Source organism: Ursus arctos, unplaced genomic scaffold (assembly GCF_023065955.2).
Source record: "Ursus arctos isolate Adak ecotype North America unplaced genomic scaffold, UrsArc2.0 scaffold_2, whole genome shotgun sequence".
Lineage (NCBI taxonomy): Eukaryota > Metazoa > Chordata > Mammalia > Carnivora > Ursidae > Ursus > Ursus arctos.
In genome coordinates this window covers 73,373,709-73,392,757 of record NW_026622874.1, presented here as the reverse complement: position 1 = coordinate 73,392,757, position 19,049 = coordinate 73,373,709, and the positions used below count along the sequence as shown (strand labels likewise).

General features: G+C 48.5%; 1 protein-coding gene across 1 annotated transcript in view; it reads left to right on the top strand.

Annotated features, from left to right (window-relative positions):
* GRIN2A (glutamate ionotropic receptor NMDA type subunit 2A) overlaps window positions 1-19,049 on the top strand; it is a 359,508-nt gene that overhangs the window by 301,970 nt on the left and 38,489 nt on the right. Inside the window, exon 9 of the mRNA XM_026520343.4 lies at window positions 5,321-5,481. Within this exon, the coding sequence (XP_026376128.3) occupies window positions 5,321-5,481 (161 nt within the window). The remainder of the gene's footprint in view (window positions 1-5,320; window positions 5,482-19,049) is intronic.

Genomic DNA, 19,049 nt, shown 5'->3' with positions numbered 1-19,049 from the left:
AGTCCCCTGTAACCAGCAATAACCAGTGTGAGAGCCCAAAACTCCAGCTGCTCCACTGCGTCCAGGGGCACCAACCCATGGTACGCTTTACTCTCCGGAGCTCCCCACGGGACCAGGTGGAAGCTGAGACTTTGCCCCAAATCACCCCTCAGCTGGCTTCCTCTCCCTCCCTAACCCCTGCCCCCACTCTCTTCCGGATCTCTCCGGGAGCCCCTCCTCACTACATCGTCTTCACCCAGCCCTTGCTTCAGGGTTGGCTTCTAAAGTGCACGACCCCTGTGAGACAGCAGATCAAGTCAGGAAGGTCGTGTTCCCGTTCCCTCCATGCCCCGTGCTGGCTGCGTGGTGCCTTTATAGTCACAGAACCTGGCCCCGTCTCCTCATTCCTCCCAGTACCTTTGGGAGAAGACGTTGGAGCAAGCATGAGAGGAGACAGCCATCCCGAACGTGCCTTGTAGCCTCTAGAATCCCCGACAGCCACAGAGCACCGGTACACGACTCCATCACACCGTGGGAGCCAAAACACAATGCCTCGAAGAAGCAGCTGGGGGTCCCGCAGAGGCAGTGAGGGCCCCGTCCTCAGCAAAGCGTTTTTCAAGAAAGCAGTTGGCAGCCCATTTTGCTTTTTGTTGCTATTTTCAAAGGCAAGGGGAGAAAGCAATCCCTTGCCACATAGTTTTGGGTCTAAATAACATGACCGCTTGTGGGAAAACTAATTAGAACCGCTAATAATTCGCCTGACCTTCTCTGACTTGGAGACACCTAGTAACAGATACCACATCCTCACGGGACACCGCTCGGCTTCCAAGCTCAGAGCATTAGTGGCAAGCGGATAGCTCTTTTAATTAAATGTTTGATACAATTAGATAAACAGCAAAATTCTTGGAGTAAATAAGCTAAATGCTCCCAGAAGATTAATAACAGATACAGCAAGAGAGTCTGCAAAATAAAAATCTATATTGAATCAACTTATTTTAATACTCTACACAGTGGGCTTTTATCCCCCTTTCTTCCTTTTTTTTTTTTTTTCTTTTTAAATCACAATTACCTGTGTAACAGCTCAGGTTTACGATGCTTTTAAAGCATTTTGCCGTCTTCGTGCTTGCTGGGAAAAGCACCTTTGAAGCCCACGGTGCGCTCACACGAGCTTGGGCTTCGATTGTAAATAGGCAGATTCACGGGTAGATGTTCCCCCTAGGAATCACCAAAGGAAAGTTGAAATGCTGGTGGGGAACCTTTCCAACATATTGGCAATCTCAGGTAGAGGAGCTCCATCCCTGGGAGGCAGGTTATCGTAGTAGGAAGAGCAGTGTCGTCCTCGGGGTTGAATGAACCTGTGTTCAGATCTCGACCTTGCCATAAAATGTTCGTGGCCTTCGGTATGCCAGTATCCCCAAAGCTTAATTTCCTAATAAGAGTGGGGGTGGGTATTAATACCTTTCTGGCAAGGTTGATATGAGGCTTAGGAATAATCCCCACACGGTGCCTGGCACATGGGAGATAATCCTATTAGAAGTGCTGCTTCCTCCTTCCACCCTCCTCCCTCCCCGCCTCCACTGCCCCTCCCCTCCTCTTCATCACTCCCCTCCTCCTCCTCCTTCATGATCAGCAGCACTGCCCCATGAGCCCGTTCCTCACATCCAGGGTCTCAAGGACCACTGCACTAGTTGGTCTTTGGGGGGGAATTCGGGAACTTTCCTTGGTAGAGGAGCCCAGGAACGTGTCCCCATAGAGCTGTGCTGTCTCTGAGCACTGCGCTCATACTGCTGGGTGGTCACTGGCTCAACAGAGGCCTCTCAGCCTCCTCTACCCCCTAAGGGCCACAGTTGTTTGATGCTGACCTCCGGAAGCTTGTAGCCCACCAGCAGCCAGAGAAGACCGCACCTGAAATACAGGGCTCCAGGTGCCAATGTCCCTCATTCATAGCTTCGGAAGGCAGATATTTGTAATAAATGTATAGTTCGGGTGTGTAAGAGGAATGAAGAAATGTCCTGGTCAGTTGCCACGTTTCCCCTAAACATTTTATTTCCCCTAATTTCCATCTGTCCTTCCTCCATCCCGAAGAGCTTGCCTTGAAAGAGAGAAACGCCAGGGAGTTCTGCCGCTGCCAGGCATCATGAGTACTTTGCTCTGTGGTCTTGCTGACCGTGGACCCCCCTGCATCACCCCTTCCCTTGCTTGAGCCCACATTTGTTTCTTTCTGTTTGCACACGGAGCTCGCCGGGAGAAAGTTGCACTAGAAGTCATTCCGGAAACTACATGGGACATGTCCGCAGCGGGAGGCCCTGGGATTGTGGAGATGAGCCGTGCTGGCCCCTAACTGTTCTCACACTGTAGATCCTGGCTTTTTAGTGAGTCATGAAATCGATGGAAGGGTCAGGACCGTTGAAAAAATAGAACACAGCAGATGACGTCAGAGTATATCACACGTAGGAAGCATGCTCTGAAGGGGCGTGCATGCGTGCAGAGGGTGGACCTGGAGACATGTCCTGGTCTATGGAACATGTACCAAGAGTCGTGCTTTATGAAGTGGGACCACCTTTCCTCCAGTAGGAAAGGTCCTTGGATCTCCGTGCTGGGCCGAGTTTGGCATCGGGAGGTACAGTCGAGGCCGGAGAAGTGTGCAGTTCATCCCGGAGGCTGAATATCCGTCTCCGTCCTGTGTCAGGCGGAGAGGTGGGGACGGAAGGAAATCTAAGGGCTACATGGCTCCTGTGCGGGGGATGGGGAGTGAAGCGGAAGCACTGGTGCAAGGGCCCATCTCGGGCGCCTCAGGAGAGTAGAGCCACTGCGGTAACAGCTAGATTTACCGACAGCCCGTTACTGTGTCCCCAGAGCCGGCGGCTGCTGTGCCATCAAGCCGGGGCTGGGGCCTCGTCCTCTCTTGGTGATGAGTTGAGGCACTGCCTGTCACAGTGAGTGCAAAGAGCATTTTGCTGTTCCTGTGTGTGTGTGCACACACATACACGTGCACACACACACACGCAGTCTCCCAGCCCAAGGCACCAGCAGGAGGATCTATCTCATTTGGACAGTGTGTGGCCCCTTCCCCCAATGCAGTGGCGGCTGCTTATGACACAGTGGCACGCCTAATTGAGGGGACACAGTTTTCAACTGGAAATTCTAATAGTGAAACCTAGTGTGATTCTGGAAAGGAGAATGATGTTTTCAGTCCGTCTGACTCGGGTAAACCCAGACGCTTCTCCAGCGGTTCTGAGCTGCATAGAAGACTTGTGGGCTTAGAAGTCGGAGACATCTGTGGATCCCGGCCCTGGTCCCGCCGTGGATTTGCTGGGTGTCCTTCCCTTCTGTGGGTCTCACGGTCCTCCCTCTAAAAGAGGGTTACTAGTGACAGTGTGTGAGGAACGACAGAGTTCATGAGGCCAGGCATATGTGGATTGAATTCTGGGCTGCTACCTGCAAGCAGTGGGATCCCAAACCGGTCATGTAACCTCTCAGAGCCTCAGTTTCTTCATCTGTAAAATGGGGCCTCTAAGATTAGCTACCTGGCGGATTCATCCTGAGGATGAAATGATCCAACATTTGTGAAGTCCTTGGCACAGTGCTGTTCATTATTATCACTACTTTATAGTTCCAAAATTTTGTATCTCATTGAAAAATGAAGCCCAGGTTACTTTTTTTGCCCATGCTAATAGTAAAAATAAAAAGCAATAGTGATTGATTCTGAGTGCTTACTCTGTTCCAGGCACTATGTTAATTACTTGACAAGTTTTAACAATTTTGAAACTTCCCATTGACCCTACAAGGGAAGTCCTGGTATGTTTCCACCCTAGAGACAGGAAATAAATGGAGGCAGTGTGAAGTGCCTTATCTCAGGTCCCACAGTTCGTAAATGATAGAACCTGATTTTTAAACCTTTGAACCTGAGCTCAACCTTGTACTATTGACCTGTGCTGACTCTACATTTTATTTGTGTGTCTAAGCTCAGACCGAGTACTCTTGACTATGAATCTGGTTGGGTTGCCCCAAAAACTGAAGTTGGGAACAGACAGTATCAGTCAATCAGGGAAGAGAAGCAGAGTATGGACATCCAGCCCTTTTGGAGGCTTGAGAGCTGTACAAGACATAGGCACCCCCAGGAAGCTCATGGTTAGGAGGAACTTCAGCTCAAGAAATGTTCATGGAGCCTGCCATTATGCCTGGAATATATTAGGCCCCCAATAAGTATTGGATGCATGCATGCATGAATGAATGGGTGAGTGGAGAAAGAGTGAATGGCAAACATACAGTCATTGTAGGGGAGGAAAAGTAATTTTCCCTCTACCGTTCTAGGTTCTTGGCTGAGATACCTCTGTAATAAAAGACAGATTAAGAGGAGGAAAACAAACAGAAGTTCAAAAGCATGGGTACCTTCTGTAGACTTGGGACATGCCCAGGAAAACCAAGTACCTCCCTGCAATGGCCCAAGCCACCAGCTTAAACTCCCCTCCAGCTAGGCACAAAAGAGAGATGCTGGGAGCTGGGGTGGGGAGGCCAGTGATGGGAGGTTGTCAGGAAAAGCACAGTAAACAAGGGTGAGGTTATCATGCAGATTTAAGTTGATGCCTTCGACACTTTTGACAAGAGTTTCTAGAGTTCGAGTCATCTTCCTTTCCCAGGTGCTGAGAGGAAGACACCCCTCTATGTGGAGCTTTCCCTTATCCGTGTAAATGCCTCTTCTGAAAGGGTTAACTTCTACCCTTCAGAGCTTCCCCTCCATCTGCTGTGTCTTAAAAATAGCCAGCCTAAGAGGATCCTTATGCCAAAGAGGCATATTTTGGGGAGACATGTTCAGTTGCTCTTCATCATTTCCTGGGGGAGGTGACGGTCATTGTCAATGGGATTCAGAGAAGGGAGCGATTGGTGGGGCAAGCAGAAAATTTCCTTAGAAGATAGATCAACGACCTGAGTAAAGCAATACTTTAATGCCAGCTCAGTTAGCGTTTCCCGAGCACGGCCCGCGTGCCCCCCACGAGGCTAGTCTCTATAACGGGGCCAAAAAAGTCAAGCCAACAAGTATCTCTCACACACCCAGCCAGGCCCGCTGCTTGGCACTGGGGGATGAGGCGGGGGGGGGGGGGGCGGGGGGAATGAGACAGACGCTGTTTCCGACCTCCTAGAGCTGGCAGGCCAGTGGCAGGTGTGATTAAATAAAAAAGGAAGCCCAGAAATGCATGGTTTTTCTACTGTCCTGTGCTAAGGCATGCAAATGTTTAACCCTTGACACAAGACAGAATGGTGGCTGACTTCTCCTCCTCTCTCTGTCTCTGCCCTGTCTGTCCATGTCTCTCTCTCTCTCTCTCTCTCTCTCTCTCTCCAGTTTCAGAGACCTCACGACTATTCCCCACCTTTCCGATTTGGCACGGTGCCTAACGGCAGTACTGAGAGAAACATTCGTAATAACTACCCCTACATGCATCAGTACATGACCAAATTCAATCAGAAGGGAGTGGAGGATGCCTTGGTCAGCTTGAAAACAGGGTAAGGATGATGGGTTGCTTTTTTTGTGTATTTTTCCCTCCGCAGGCCCGTCAGCCCATAAACCTCACAGAAAATGATTCTGCGTGCCTTGGTGCTTATCTGCCCTCAGCTCTGTATTTTCTGGAAAGCAGCTGCCGTTAAGGAACCCCAGGCGAGGGCTGCTTTTGTGACCCGATGAGCGTCTCCGGCTTCCTTCTGAGTTGTGTTAAGGAAACGCAAATCCAGGGCACTTTGAAATGCAGAGAACCAGAGGGGTTTCTTAAACTGATAAAGAACTTGGTCCCACTCAGTGGGATATTTTAGTCAAAGGGAAAGATCTAAAGAGCTTGTTAACTTATTTAAAGTGCTGGAAACGAAGTGCTATAGATTTTTATTGATTTTAGGGAGGAGTTTTTGGGGTACAGCTTTGTTTGAAAGCTGAAAGTATCACATTGACGGAGAAGAAAGGAAATGGGGAGAGAAAAGCAATGTGAACTCAGTCTCTCTAAAGCTGCCGCTAATGTTTCTGTCCACCTGTTGGCATCACAGAGCGTAGCACGCTCGAAATAAGGAGCTGTCCAGAAAAGACGGCGCAGAGGCTGGGAGTTGAGGACGTGAAGCCGGAGCGCGCCTCTCCTCCCCCTGCCGCTGCTGTTTCCGACTCTGGGTAGACACCTCCTTGTTCTCAGCCTCATCTGTAAGATGGGACTCCTAATGGGACCTTCAGAATGTCGGGGATGTGCGAAATGCAGTTTGGGAAGGGTTCCATTCAAAACGATTCTGTTTCTAAATGAAGTTCTTTAACGGGGGCAGTGTTGCTGATCCAGAAAGCGAATTTCTGTGGACCACGTTGGTCGTCAGGGATTTTTGAGCAGTGAGTTACCCTGGAACTTCATCCGCACCCTCTTCCTCTCGGCTGTTCTGCAAGCCCCCCTGGCCTGCTCCCTCGTGTCTGGTGGGGCAGACGGGCCCCGTCTAAACCCTCAAGCTCCGTCCCTGCCTGCTTTCCAGGAGCTGTGGCCGGCAGCATTTTGTCTCTTCAGTCTCTTTGGAATCTCTTTAGAACCTCAGCAGGGGCTTGAGAAGCCGAGCCCGTGACTTATCCCAAACTCATCCACACGCCCCTCATCCTGGCTCGGGGTGATTTTTAGAAACGTTTTATCCGAGCGTCACACGAATGCAGAAGAGATACACGCAGGAAGTGTAGTGCCTGAGGACTTCGCACAAGCTGACCGTGCAGGTCCGTTCAGAAGACCTAGCCAGTCCCCAGGAAGCCCACCGCACCCTTTTCCAGTGGCCAGTCTCGCTTCTAAAGCTATGGATTCTTTTGGCCTGTTATTCTCACATGTAAATGAAATCACACCAGACATTTTCTGTCTTCTTTCAGCTCAGCAGGTCTGTTTGTGACACTGTCCATGTCCTTCCGCGCCTTTGTTCTCATTGCTGCGGGGGATTTCAGGATGGGCACATGCTCCAAAGTTACCCATCACTTCTCATCTTGTTGCCCGTTGAGGTGGTGTCCCATTCAGGGCTGTGGCGAGGAGGGCTCCCAGGGGTATTCTCATGCAGGTCTGTCCTTGCACGAGGGAGCCACGTTGCTCTCGCTATGTACCTAAGACGGGAGTCGCCAAGCTACAGGATGTGTGTATGTTCGATTTTAGTAGATTCCAGGAAATTCTGATGACTTTCCAGACCCATGTATAGGTTTTGTTTCTTTCTGCCATGGTCTTTGCATCAACATATACTATTGCTTGGGACAAACCGCGAATGCAAACATGGACGACATTGGTTAGAAACAGCAGGTGAAGCCTAGCTCGCCCCCTCTCCATCCATCTGTCAGCCAGCTCACAAAATGCGTTGTTTTCTTTCTTTTCCCATTTTTTAAAAAACAATACGAACAAAAAGGAGTAGAGGAATGGAAACAGTTCCTGGCCATAAATGGTACAAATTGTTTTCTGGAAGCCATGTAACAATTATGACATCTATCCCAGCAAACTTGGGCAGATGGCAGGTTTGCCCTCTACTCAGTCTTCCATGTGGGGGATATTTTGTGCTGTTACATTAAGCTCAGAAACTAGAGCTAAAGGAGTAGGAGTCTTTTTTAAAGAAATAACTCTGCAGGCACCTGGGTGGCTCAGTTGGTTAAGCATCTGCCTTCAGCTCAGGTCACGATCCCAGAGTCCTGGGATCGAGCCCTGCATCAGGCTCCCTGCTCAGTGGGGAGCCTGCTTCTCCCTCTGCTCCTCTCCCTGTTCATGCTCTCTCTCTCTCTCTCAAATAACTAAAATCTTTAAAAAAGAAAAAGAACGAACTCCGCATGCCCGTAATGGTGAGGGCATGGCCGTGCTCATTCCAGGAGGTTCAGTTTTGGTGGAGTTAAGGTTGGGGAAAACCACTTACTGGGTTAACAAGCTGCTTGGTTAATTATTTAAATTAATTAAATTAAATTTTGAATAGAGAGCACATTTACATAATTCAAAATCAAAAAGTATTGTATAAAAAGATAAACAGTAAAGAACCTTCCTCCCACACTGTTTCTCTTCTTCCTGGTGCCCCCCACAGTGACCACATTTCCTGAGTGTCGCGGGTCTCTTCAGCTCAATCGGTGCATAATTAAAAGCCTTCTGCAGTTCCTTTTTGGAAAACATTCATTATTTCTTTTTTATTGGTCTGTTGGTCTTTTTCTTACTAATTTATGTATTGGACAAATAAGCCCTTTGTTTGTGGTATGGTTACAAATGGTGTTACTGGTTTTCTTATCTTTTGAGCTTCCAGATGGTATTATTTTTCCATGCCGATTTTTTAATTTGTTTTTTACAGTCAAATTTATCAATCTTTTCTTAAGGCTTCTGGATTCTGAGTCATAATTCAAAAGTCTTTCTCCACTCCAAAGGCAGAAAGTTACTTTCTCACATTTTCTTCTATTCTGGTCGAGTTTTTTCATGTTTGGACTTCCTCTTAGGTGATAGCAGGAGCTGTGACTCCAAGCCCTCGAGTGATTCTGAGAAGCAAAGGGCCACCACAGAACTGCCCTGAGACCCGACCAACTCCGTGTGGGTCACGTCTGCTCCTCCCCCTCCAAACTTCTGTCCGTCAAGTATCTACGTCACCTTGCTTCTGATCTTTTCCTTCCCTCTCACATCTCATTTCCTTTTTAAATTTTTCATCATGAAATAGGTTATTTAAAATATGATGTGTAGTCTGAAATAATTTCACAAGCGTAACTATCACGGGGATATACTGTCAAAGGAGTAATAACAAAATGAACTCCTCACATCCCCACCACCCAGCTTTAAAAATATAGTCATTCCCCTCCTTCTCCACAGCATCTCTAGAAGTTTCCACCTCTCTGGAAGGTAGAGAGAGGAGCCCTATGCGCCCTGAATTGTTAAACTTGAGGACATTCCCTTTTTGGGGCCCCCCAGGACCCTAAAATCCCACAAGCCCTGGCTTAGAAAACCCAGAGTGTCGAGCTCGGCTGCTGGGCCGCGCCTGGGTGCACAGGGGTCTAGGACGTCTGCTGCTCAGTGAAGATGTGGGCATGTACACCAGGGTCAGTGGATACGGAGGCTCCTTTGTGGAGCCTGAAAGGGCCTGGAACACAAGTGAGGCCTTGGGTTATGCTTACGAGTCCCAGCTTGGTCTCCGTCCGAGTTCTCCTGTCTCGGAGTCTCAGTTTCCCATCTAAAAACCAAAAACACTGGGTTCTTTGGTCTCTGACATGGTTGTGATATTCTCTTATTTGTGTCAAACGCTTGAACGCTTCATTTAGAACTTTCCAAAAAGATAAAATCCAGACAAACCATGTATCTAAACACTGTCAGTTGTGCAGAAAGGAGGTAGAGTCAGTGTCCCCAGCTGGGGGTCTCCAGGCCCGGCCAGGGAGCCAGCGGTATCTGAATCCCACGGTTACGCGTTAGCTGCAAGTTCCTGGGCCCGACACAGGACCTGCTCTCCAGTGCTGGAGCCCGGGGGTCTGCATGTTAGCAGGCATCCTCCTGCTGCAGGTGATCCTGAGGCCTGCCGAACTCCGGGAACCCCTGTTCTGAAGGAGTTCGTTCCCTAAACACATTTTATCGAGACAACGTATAAAAAGTAGACCAATCAATAGAACCATGTAGCTTATCCCCGGGATCCATAATTGCTTTAAGAGTGTAAGTAGAGAGAAACCTGAAACTAAGTGCAGTTTCATTGTTCACTGAAACCAAAGATAAATGGAGAGAGACCATCCCAGAAAGCATCCGGCCAGTCAATGAGAAAACCAGATTTGACGTGAGAATGTCGACAGAGATGAGACGGCTTTCTAGACCGGGGTTTCTCGGAGTGTGGCCTGAGTCTGAGTTGGGGGGGGGGGGCTAATAACAATGTGGGTTCCTGAGCCCCACTGAGCCAACAGACCCCGAATCTCCGGGGGCAGGGGCCGGGGACTCGGCCTGCTTTAGCAAGCTCGCTAGGTGATTCTGACAGGCGCTGATCCACTTCTGAGAACATCTGCTCTAGAAGAGGGAGCCGAAGCTGAAATGAGTGGAGGCAGATTTAGTTTTACAGATGCTCCGTCATCAGAAGCTGATGTTCTCCAAGCAGTTTCGGCAAGAGTGCAAGAGTGCAAGCCTAGCACTTACGCCAAATTTAAATTAAACAGTCAACATCCCCAGGACTCCTAAGAGCCTTATATTTCAAGACACAGTGGGATGGTTTGTGGTTATTCTAGCTGATGTTCATGTACAGTTACTTATATATAAGTTTATGAAAAGTCCTGATTTCCTTTAGAAGCATCAGTCTTCAGCCCTCGGCCTCCCGCTCCCCTGTCTATCTGATTTCATTTCCAGCTCTACAGTGTCGGGAAACTGGCAGGCATCTTCCAGCTTCCCTTACGTTGAGCAGGCAGAACTGGGAGGGAGGGCTGCCTTTACCCACAAGCACGTACGGCAGGGCTCGCATGGTGCTCGGTGGCGTGTCTGTGCAAAGCAGCTCAGGGGAGCGGTCACAGCTACTTGCATGTGTCAGAACTGCCTTCGTGGGACAGGTGGGCATCGAACCCCTGTTCTGGAGCACAGAGTCTCCAAGCCAGGGGGTCCGTGATCCATGTTTTCATTAGCACTTCTGCTGACCCAGGTAAGGTCGTCCGTGGCTTTGAAGACGTTCGGTCAGTACCTGTGGGGAGATGGTGTTCCATCGGGAGCAGACAGGACAGGGAAGAGGAAGGGCGTTTGGGGAGGAGGGCACAGAAGGAGCGGAGGCATGGAAGAAAGTTTGGGCGTGTTCAGGTGGAAGTGCCTTCGGGACAGCGTCCTCGCAGACCCATGTCATCTCTGCGCTGATTGAAACCTCACGGTTTGTGAGATGCCCCCCCAAGCGCTTCACACGCATGATCTCATTTAATCCCCACAGTATTCTCTTTTTAAAAATTCTCTTTATTTACTTTAGAGAGAGAGAGCACAAGTGGGAAAGGCACAGGGAGAGAGAAACTCAAGCAGACTCCACGCTGGGCATGGAGCCCTACGTGGGGCTCGATCCTATGACCCCGAGATCATGACCTGAGCGGAAATCTACAGTCGGAAGCTCAACCGACTGAGCCCCCCAGGCGCCCCTCCTCACAGCACTCTTAAGAGCTAGTATCATTATTACCTGTTTTAAGAGATGAAGGACCTGAGCTTAACTAAGTAAATCAAAACGCTATTTAACTAAGTGACTACATTGTAGAATTATTAAGAATTATTACTGGGTCTGGGGCGCCTGGGTGGCACAGCGGTTAAGCGTCTGCCTTCGGCTCAGGGCGTGATCCCGGCGTTCTGGGATCGAGCCCCACATCAGGCTCCTCCGCTATGAGCCTGCTTCTTCCTCTCCCACTCCCCTGCTTGTGTTCCCTCCCTTGCTGGCTGTCTCTATCTCTGTCAAATAAATAAATAAAATCTTTAAAAAAAAAAAAAAGAATTATTACTGGGTCTGCCTCCCCACGGCAATGCCAGCTAGATGGTTGGGTGTAAGAGGTTAGAGCTCAAGGACGAATTGGAGACTGAACTTTATATATATGTGTATATATGCCTCTTTAATACTGCATCTAAGACACATCTATTTTATACTGTATATGTATCAACTGACTATCTGAGAGTTGATGAGGTCACAGCATCCTCATTTCCATACTCAAAAGAAACTGGTCCAGAGGTACGGAGATTGCCAAGGCAAGACAGGGAAGGCATCGGGATCCTCCCCGATGGTTAGCTGCTGTGCAGGGCATGTTCCTTCCAGGATGCCGTTTGGGCGCGTTTTATTCGCCATCTTTCATCAGGCAAACGGAATCAGACTCAGAGGGTTCATTTTCAGCTGCCAGGTGCAGCCGTAGACATGAAGGTCCGGTGAGCCGTTCTCCTAAGTGGGATAGTGTCATCTCCAGAGAAAATCAGATCGACAATGACCTGGTTTCTGAGATCCACCCCCACACTGCAAATAAAGCTTGAAAGTAATTGCGACCACATCACAGTGTTAGGAATTTTTTTCTGTAATAAAAACTCAGGAAAGCACAGGCAGCTTTGTGTGTGTGTGTGTGTGTGTGTGTGTGTGTGTGTGTGGTTGCAATTATTTCTTGTTAAACTCGATTGAAACTATACTAGTGGATTTTCAAGGCCACCCATAAAGTGTCAGGAATAGGAACAAATGGGGGGAAGTTTAAAGTGGGGTCCCAATTCTGTAAACCCAGAGATGGAGAGAGAAGGACAGAGAGAGAGAAAAAGGAGACAGAAATGAAGTACACCAAAACGTTATCGGAGATATTGCCAGATGATGATGTGGTCTCCTTTTTATCCTTGTACATGTAACAAATGTTCTTTTTTTTTAAACAATCTTCCTATGAAAGATATTATTTATTATTTAGTTGAGAGAGAGAAAGAGCATAAGCAGGGGGAGGAAAGGGGAGAAGCAGGCTCCCTGAAGAGCAGGAGCCCCAACATGGGGCTCGATCCCAGGACCCTGGGAACTTGACCTGAGCTGAAGGCGGACACCTAACCGACTGCGCCCCCCAGGCGCCCCTGTAGCAGATGTTCTGCAACAGAAGTATCACTTGCAACCCTCAGGAAAAAAGTTTCTTGTAAACACCACACTCCATTTCCTTATGGTGTTTGTCCCGCGTCCGTACTGTTTACGCAGTGAATCGGGGTGTGCGCAAAATCGGGGTATGCCTTGCTTTTTTCTCAGTTGAGCCCGTACCGTTTTGTTGGAGTGTTTTCACATTTAACGACCGGGAGATACTTCACCGAGCAAGAGGAATATTAATTAATTTAGCTGTCATTGCTCTGCCATTTCATTATCCTTTGGCTGGCACTGGATTTCCCTACAGGAAATAGCGATTTCGGAAAGCTTGTGGATACCAGTTTTGTAGACCAGTTTGTCGAGAGCGCCGTCCTCCACCATTTCTCAGACGTCTGCGCCCTTAACAGCGTTGCTTTCCTCCACTTGAAGGCATGTTTCTGTCTGGTGCACAGCACAATCCCTGCAACTACTCGGCGTTTTCTGTTTTCTTGAGCCCTGCCGCCATGCAGAGCTCAGTGTGTGATCCTCTGTTAGCCGCTGTGGAGAGCTTATGTCCTGAATATCTGTTTCCTGACTTTCCCTAAGGCCTAAGCCATGAACCCACCTCTGAATTCCCTTAACTCAATCAGATTGCTTTATCCATATGTTTAAACCTTCTTCTCTTGCAGTTAGAATAAGCTACCCGAATTGCTTTGGGAACTAAGCGAGGTGTTTCTAACTAACAGATAACATTTACTGGGAGCTCACCTACATGCCAGGTACTGCCCCGAATGTTTTGCCTGCATTATTTAAATCTCACAGCAACCCTATGAGGCAGCAACTATCATGATTTCCCATTAACAGTGGAAGAAATAGGCACAGAGAGATTAAGTAGCTTGTCCGGGTCACACGTGCTCCAGGGCCCGTGCTTTGAGCCACAACTTAAAATAATAAATATAAACATTCCCATAACATGGCCCAATTAGCCTGCTTTCTAATGGCCCACTATTGTCCAAAACCCAGAACCAATTTTGTTCATACTTTAACCTTAAAATGTCTTTTGTTTCCCTTGAAAATCTTAATGCTGCTTTAGAAGGGAGCAATATTTCTCCTTCCATTGAGATGGGGAGAAGAAAGGAACTCACAGACCCCCCCCCGCAAAAAAGGACATATTTTTTTTTATATGTAATAATTGTTTATTATGTTACGTTAGTCACCATATAGTAAAAGGATGTATTTCTTATATTGGGATACACATGGTTAGAAGTTCCTTCCCGAGACCACGAAGGGGCAAGAGCCCCCTGGCCAATTCCCTCTCCCAAGGGACTGCCTCTTCTTACTGCCTGCTGAACTTCAAATATATCATTTCATCCTGCTGTGACTGCCAAATAGGCCTTCTCTCCGTTTTACAGATGAGCAAACTGAGGCTCAGGGAGCAGAGGCAGCTTGTCCAGAGGTTCAGTGAGTGGGCAGAGCTGGCCTTCAGACTCTACCCAGCATCTCTGTCTACGCCCAAGTGCTAACTCTCTGCTTGTCCTGACAACGAACAGCCCTGGGAGAGTTGGATGCCTTTGTCATGAGGCAAGGGGACTGGACCGGAGAGGCAAGGGCTGGTAAGCTTCAGAGCCGGGATTCGAGCTGGCTCTGGCACCCAGGCCCTTAACCACCAGGCCGTATGCTTCTCATTAAGAAATACATTCTCACTGTAAAAAATCAAAAATCCAGAAAAACAAGCATCCCTTTGACCATGTCCCAATCCCAAACCACCACCACCACCACCACCACCACCCCGCCCCCTCCCCACACACGTAGCCAGGCAGGCACTATTATCTGTTTGATATTACACGCCATTTCTCCTAGACCTTTGTTATATGCATTTGCATATATTTCTGTGTCCACACATGTCAGTTCATTCTGTGTGATGCTGTCAAACTCTGTGCAGTGTATCACAATTTGGTGTTCAATTAATAATACGTTTTAAAGAGTCTTCTGTATCCGTAGGTGTGTTTTGACTTCATTCTCTCTGACTGCTGGGAAGAATTCCGTGGTCTACGTACATCACGGTCTGTTGGACCATCTCCCTTTGGGGGCTGTCGCTCACGTGGCTGTGTTAAAAATCCGGACGAGCCCTCTGCTGACCTCTGCAAGTAGTTCTGTAGGTGTGATCGCAAGAAGTAGAGTTTCTGAGTCAAAGTATTTCTATACCTTCTGGAACAACATTAGTTGTTTGGCTGATTGATTGATTTACTTACTGAGCGGGCTCTTGGTACGGAACGTGAACTTTGGAGGGAGAAATAAGTAGCTTCGTATCCTGGCTGTGATAACAACCAGCTGTGTGACCACTGGCAAATAACCTCTCTGAGCTTTCCCCACATCTGGACAATCCTGTCCCCTGGAGCGAAATGAGTTGACTTTAGAGAAAGTACTCGGCACTGTATCTTTTTTTTTTTATAATAACATTTTTTTATTATATTATGTTAGTCACCATACAGTACATCCCTGGTTTTTGATGTAAAATTCCATGATTTATCTTGACACATACTAGCATTTTATCAAACACTGATTCTTTTTCCATTTTTTCTTTCATTTTCATGTTTTTTGGTCTTCGAGATTTCCCCATCCCTCAGATCCAATGTGCGATAAGTTCAGTAGCGTCGTTATACTCTGTGACCAGCAGTATAATGTGATCCTTTCAAGCAGACCGTCCTGGATTCGAATCCCCCTCTGCCAGTGTCCAGCTGTGGGACCTTGGACAAGTTAATTAACCTCTTAGACCCCAGTTCTCCTATTCAAAAAATGATGCTAAATTTGGCTCCTCTGCTTAGGAGAACGTTATAGGGTTAAATGAGATATGCAGGCAGACAACATAGTGTCTGGTGCCGAGTAAACATGCGAGAAAAGTCTGAACAAAGGAAACATTTTTGAGCATGCTTTAGACTATGCCAGGGAATTGGCAGTACAATGGTTAGCATGATCCCGATCCTTGAAGAGTGTAATCTAAGGAACGCCATAGAAAAGATTTGTATTCCAGAAGGAATCAGTATTTTTCCAATGTCTGAACATGAGTTGTAGGGTGCAGGATAGCATTCGCCTAGTGCTTTACAATTCACCAAATTTACAGTCGTTACTTCATCCAACCAGAGTACAGCCATGTGGGAGAGACTGTTTTCCTTCCTTTCCTCACAAAATCGCTAAGAACGTTCTCAGTGAAAAAATAAATATTAACCATCGGTCTTTTTTAAACCTAGTTCACAGCGACTATTACGGTAGACGTGATCGACACACATTAAACTTACAACAGTTAAAAGCACACAGGGGGAAACTCATTACTGACGAAAAATCCATAGGTGACTCGAATCTTCCTCAGCAAGTTTGAGTCTGTACACAGTTCTGACCCGGGAGTATTGAACTTGGTGGAAGTAATACCCACATGAGAAACTCCAATTGGCAGCGGCTGTAAATTAGCAAGTTTGTTGTGGTCCCAACGCCGATCAGTGAATCAAATCCTTGTAAAATTTAAGCACAAAGGAATTGATCCCAGTGAAAACGGTTTCCAAAAAATGTTGGAAACAATTTAGGCCGTGGGAGACATTGATCTTGGAATTAGATTAGCTTAATGGAGTTTGCTCTGCAAAAAAACCAAACAAACCCAAAATGCTTCCTTAGTGAAAATGCATCCCTGTCCATGTAACTGATTTTCTAGCCTTATTCACAAACTGAGTCCAAATGTGATTCCAGGCCATTTTCCTAAAGCCTGTTTTAGGCCATTCTGTGTTGATGGTGGATACGGTCTCTGTGCACGTGGTCTCCTCCCCAAGCAGACACTTAAAAAGGTTGTCATGCCTCAATGGTACCCCTTTTTGGGCCCATGAACACCCTCCACTCCTCAAGAGCCTTGTGTCAGGGGGCTGGTAGAGAAGCTACACCACCCTGGCTTCTGTGCACGATGACGTCATCACTGCCATGCCAGCGTCCTGAGTTTGCCCCTGAATTCACAGAGCACCTTCACTTCTGTCTTCGTCCACCCAGCAGCCACCCCGGGAGAGAGCTGTTAGTTCCCCATCTTACAGGTGAGAAAACCAAAGCCCAGAGAGGTCCCAGGATGGGGTCTCCCTCACGGAGCCGGCAGGGTGACCTGAGCCCCCCCCCACACTGTTGCCCCTCCCTGCCGACTGGCTTAAATTGCTGGCCGATGCCTTTCCCTTCTCCGCAATGCTTTGATGTGACCTACAAAAGTACATTCGGTTGTCATCAAAGAGATGTTTAATTTTCATAACACTTTAGACTCCAAAACACACACAGGCGTGCACACACACACACACGCCCATACACACTCCAGTTTCATTAATTCATCAGAACAAGTCAATGTCTTGTTAAAGGCTTCTTGAATGTTAATGAATGAATAATTAACTTTAACTATATAATTAGCCTATAAATGCACTGAGACCCCCAGAGAGCATCTGAAAACATGCATAAGGACAGGCTGAGCTAAAACCGGAAACTTCTGATTAGGAAATGTCAAGCTGCCTGAGGATACAAGTCCCTTTCCCCAAACGGGCCAGGCCTCAACTCAGGGCCACGGCCTGCCCTTGTGTGGGGAGCAGCCGATTCACGCTCAGACTGTTTTGGGGCTGCGAGTGAACTTTCAGGCCATGATGCAGGTACAAGAGAGACCGACTGAAGACACAGGGCCAGAGCGACACACTCGAGAACGCTGGAGCAGCTCTTGAGAGCTGTTGAGAGCTCTGGCAGGAAACGGCGGGGTTGAAGTCGCATGGGGCACCTGTGACGATTCCTCCTCACTTTGCTGCTTCGCAAATTTGCAGCCAGGAGAACTGACTTCCCCCTCTCAGGTTGAATTACTGTCATTTTTAATCATTTGCTTTCCTTGAGGACTGCCCGCGACAGGGAGAGAGTGACGGCACCCATGGCACCCCCACGGTGCCTGGTGGGGGGTGTGGGCACGTCTTGTCACCAGCACAGCAGGGCATGGCTTCCTTTCGGCCTCCAGTTCTGTCCCAGCCCTGAGGACAGGTGTCCTTTCATTTGTCACAACTGTTTGGAGACGAGATCCCCCTTCTGTGGGGAGTGGAGGCAGAGAAGGGGGCCGCGTCGGCCATTTGTCCCCATCGCTGTTCTCACACCCCCTCTTTGAGCCCTCCCCCCTCAGCCCGTAGCAGCAGCTTTCAGCCAGTGACAGCCATGGGACATGGGCAGGAGCTGGGAAGGTGGGGACAAAGACGGTTTCCTCTTGGAAAGCAGGAGCAGAAAACACAGAGCAGAAAAGCAGAACCGGCTTCCTTCCCTGGGAGCCCCAAGCTTCCGGCCGACTGCTGTGAGCTCCGAGGCGCCCTCTCCTGTGGGGCCAGCCTTTCCTCTGCGTTGCTCCAAACCAGGGGGCTGCCAGTTACAGTGCTTCAGCCTGATATATCCCTGTGTCCCCGCGATCTCAGCTCCGGGCCCCCAAGATGCTTGTGGTCTACACTGGGCTTTAGTGCCTCTTCCCGACCCTCTACCCTCAACAAGAAGCTATGGCCCCTCTACGCCGAAACATCTCCTGAACCCAGGCACAGGATGTGCTGGGGGAAAGAGAGGGTCCCTGCGGGGGTGGCTCTGGACCTCACGGGGCTGTGCACCTGCTGGGAAAGAGACGAATGAAGGTGAATAACCCGTCAAAGCTCTTTAAGCCCGGCTGCTCTGCTGTCATTCTGGCCTCTTCTCCCACCACCCTGGGCTTGACTTAGAGCTGCGGCCCCCGGTCTGAATTTCATAGACAACAGACAGACGGGCCTTTGTCTATCCCACAAGCGTTGTGGACGTCATGGTCACAGCGGTTCTGCCTGTGGCCTTTGGCATCAGACCGTGGAAGTCCTGATGGTGGCGTCGAGTCCCCTGACCTCTTAGTGACTTGGTTTCCTTCTCCGGCAATGGGGATGGCAGGAGCACATCCAGCCTTGCGCTGTGAGAAGGCGTCAGTGGGATGAGATGATGCATGTAAAGTATCCAGGACCGGACTGGTCACAGAGAATGTGTAGAATGTTGTAGTAAATGCCATAAGCGCTGCCATAAAGTCTGAATTTGATTGACTACATCCATGTGTATGTTTTAAAATGTTTTATTATGTTATGTTAGTCCCCATACAGTACATCCTTAGTTTTTGATGTAGTGTTCCATGATTCATTGTTTGCGTATAACACCCAGTGCTCCGTGCAATACGTGCCCTCCTTAATCCCCATCACCGGCCTGTCCCATTCCCCCACCCACTTCCCTCTGAAGCCCTCAGTTTGTTTCCCAGAGTCCATAGTCTCTCGTGGTTCATTCCCCCTTCTGTTTGCCCCCCCTTCATTCTTCCCTTCTTTCTCCTACCCATCTCCCTGCTATTTCTTATGTTCCACAAATGAGTGAAACCATATGATATTTGTCTTTCTCTGCTTGACTTATTTCCCTTAGCATAATCTCCTCCAGTCCCGTTCATGTTGCTGCAAATGTCGGGTAATCGTTCTTTCTGACGGCTGAGTAGTATTCCATTGTGTATATGGACCACAGCTTCTTAATCCAGTCACCTGTTGAAGGGCATCTCGGCT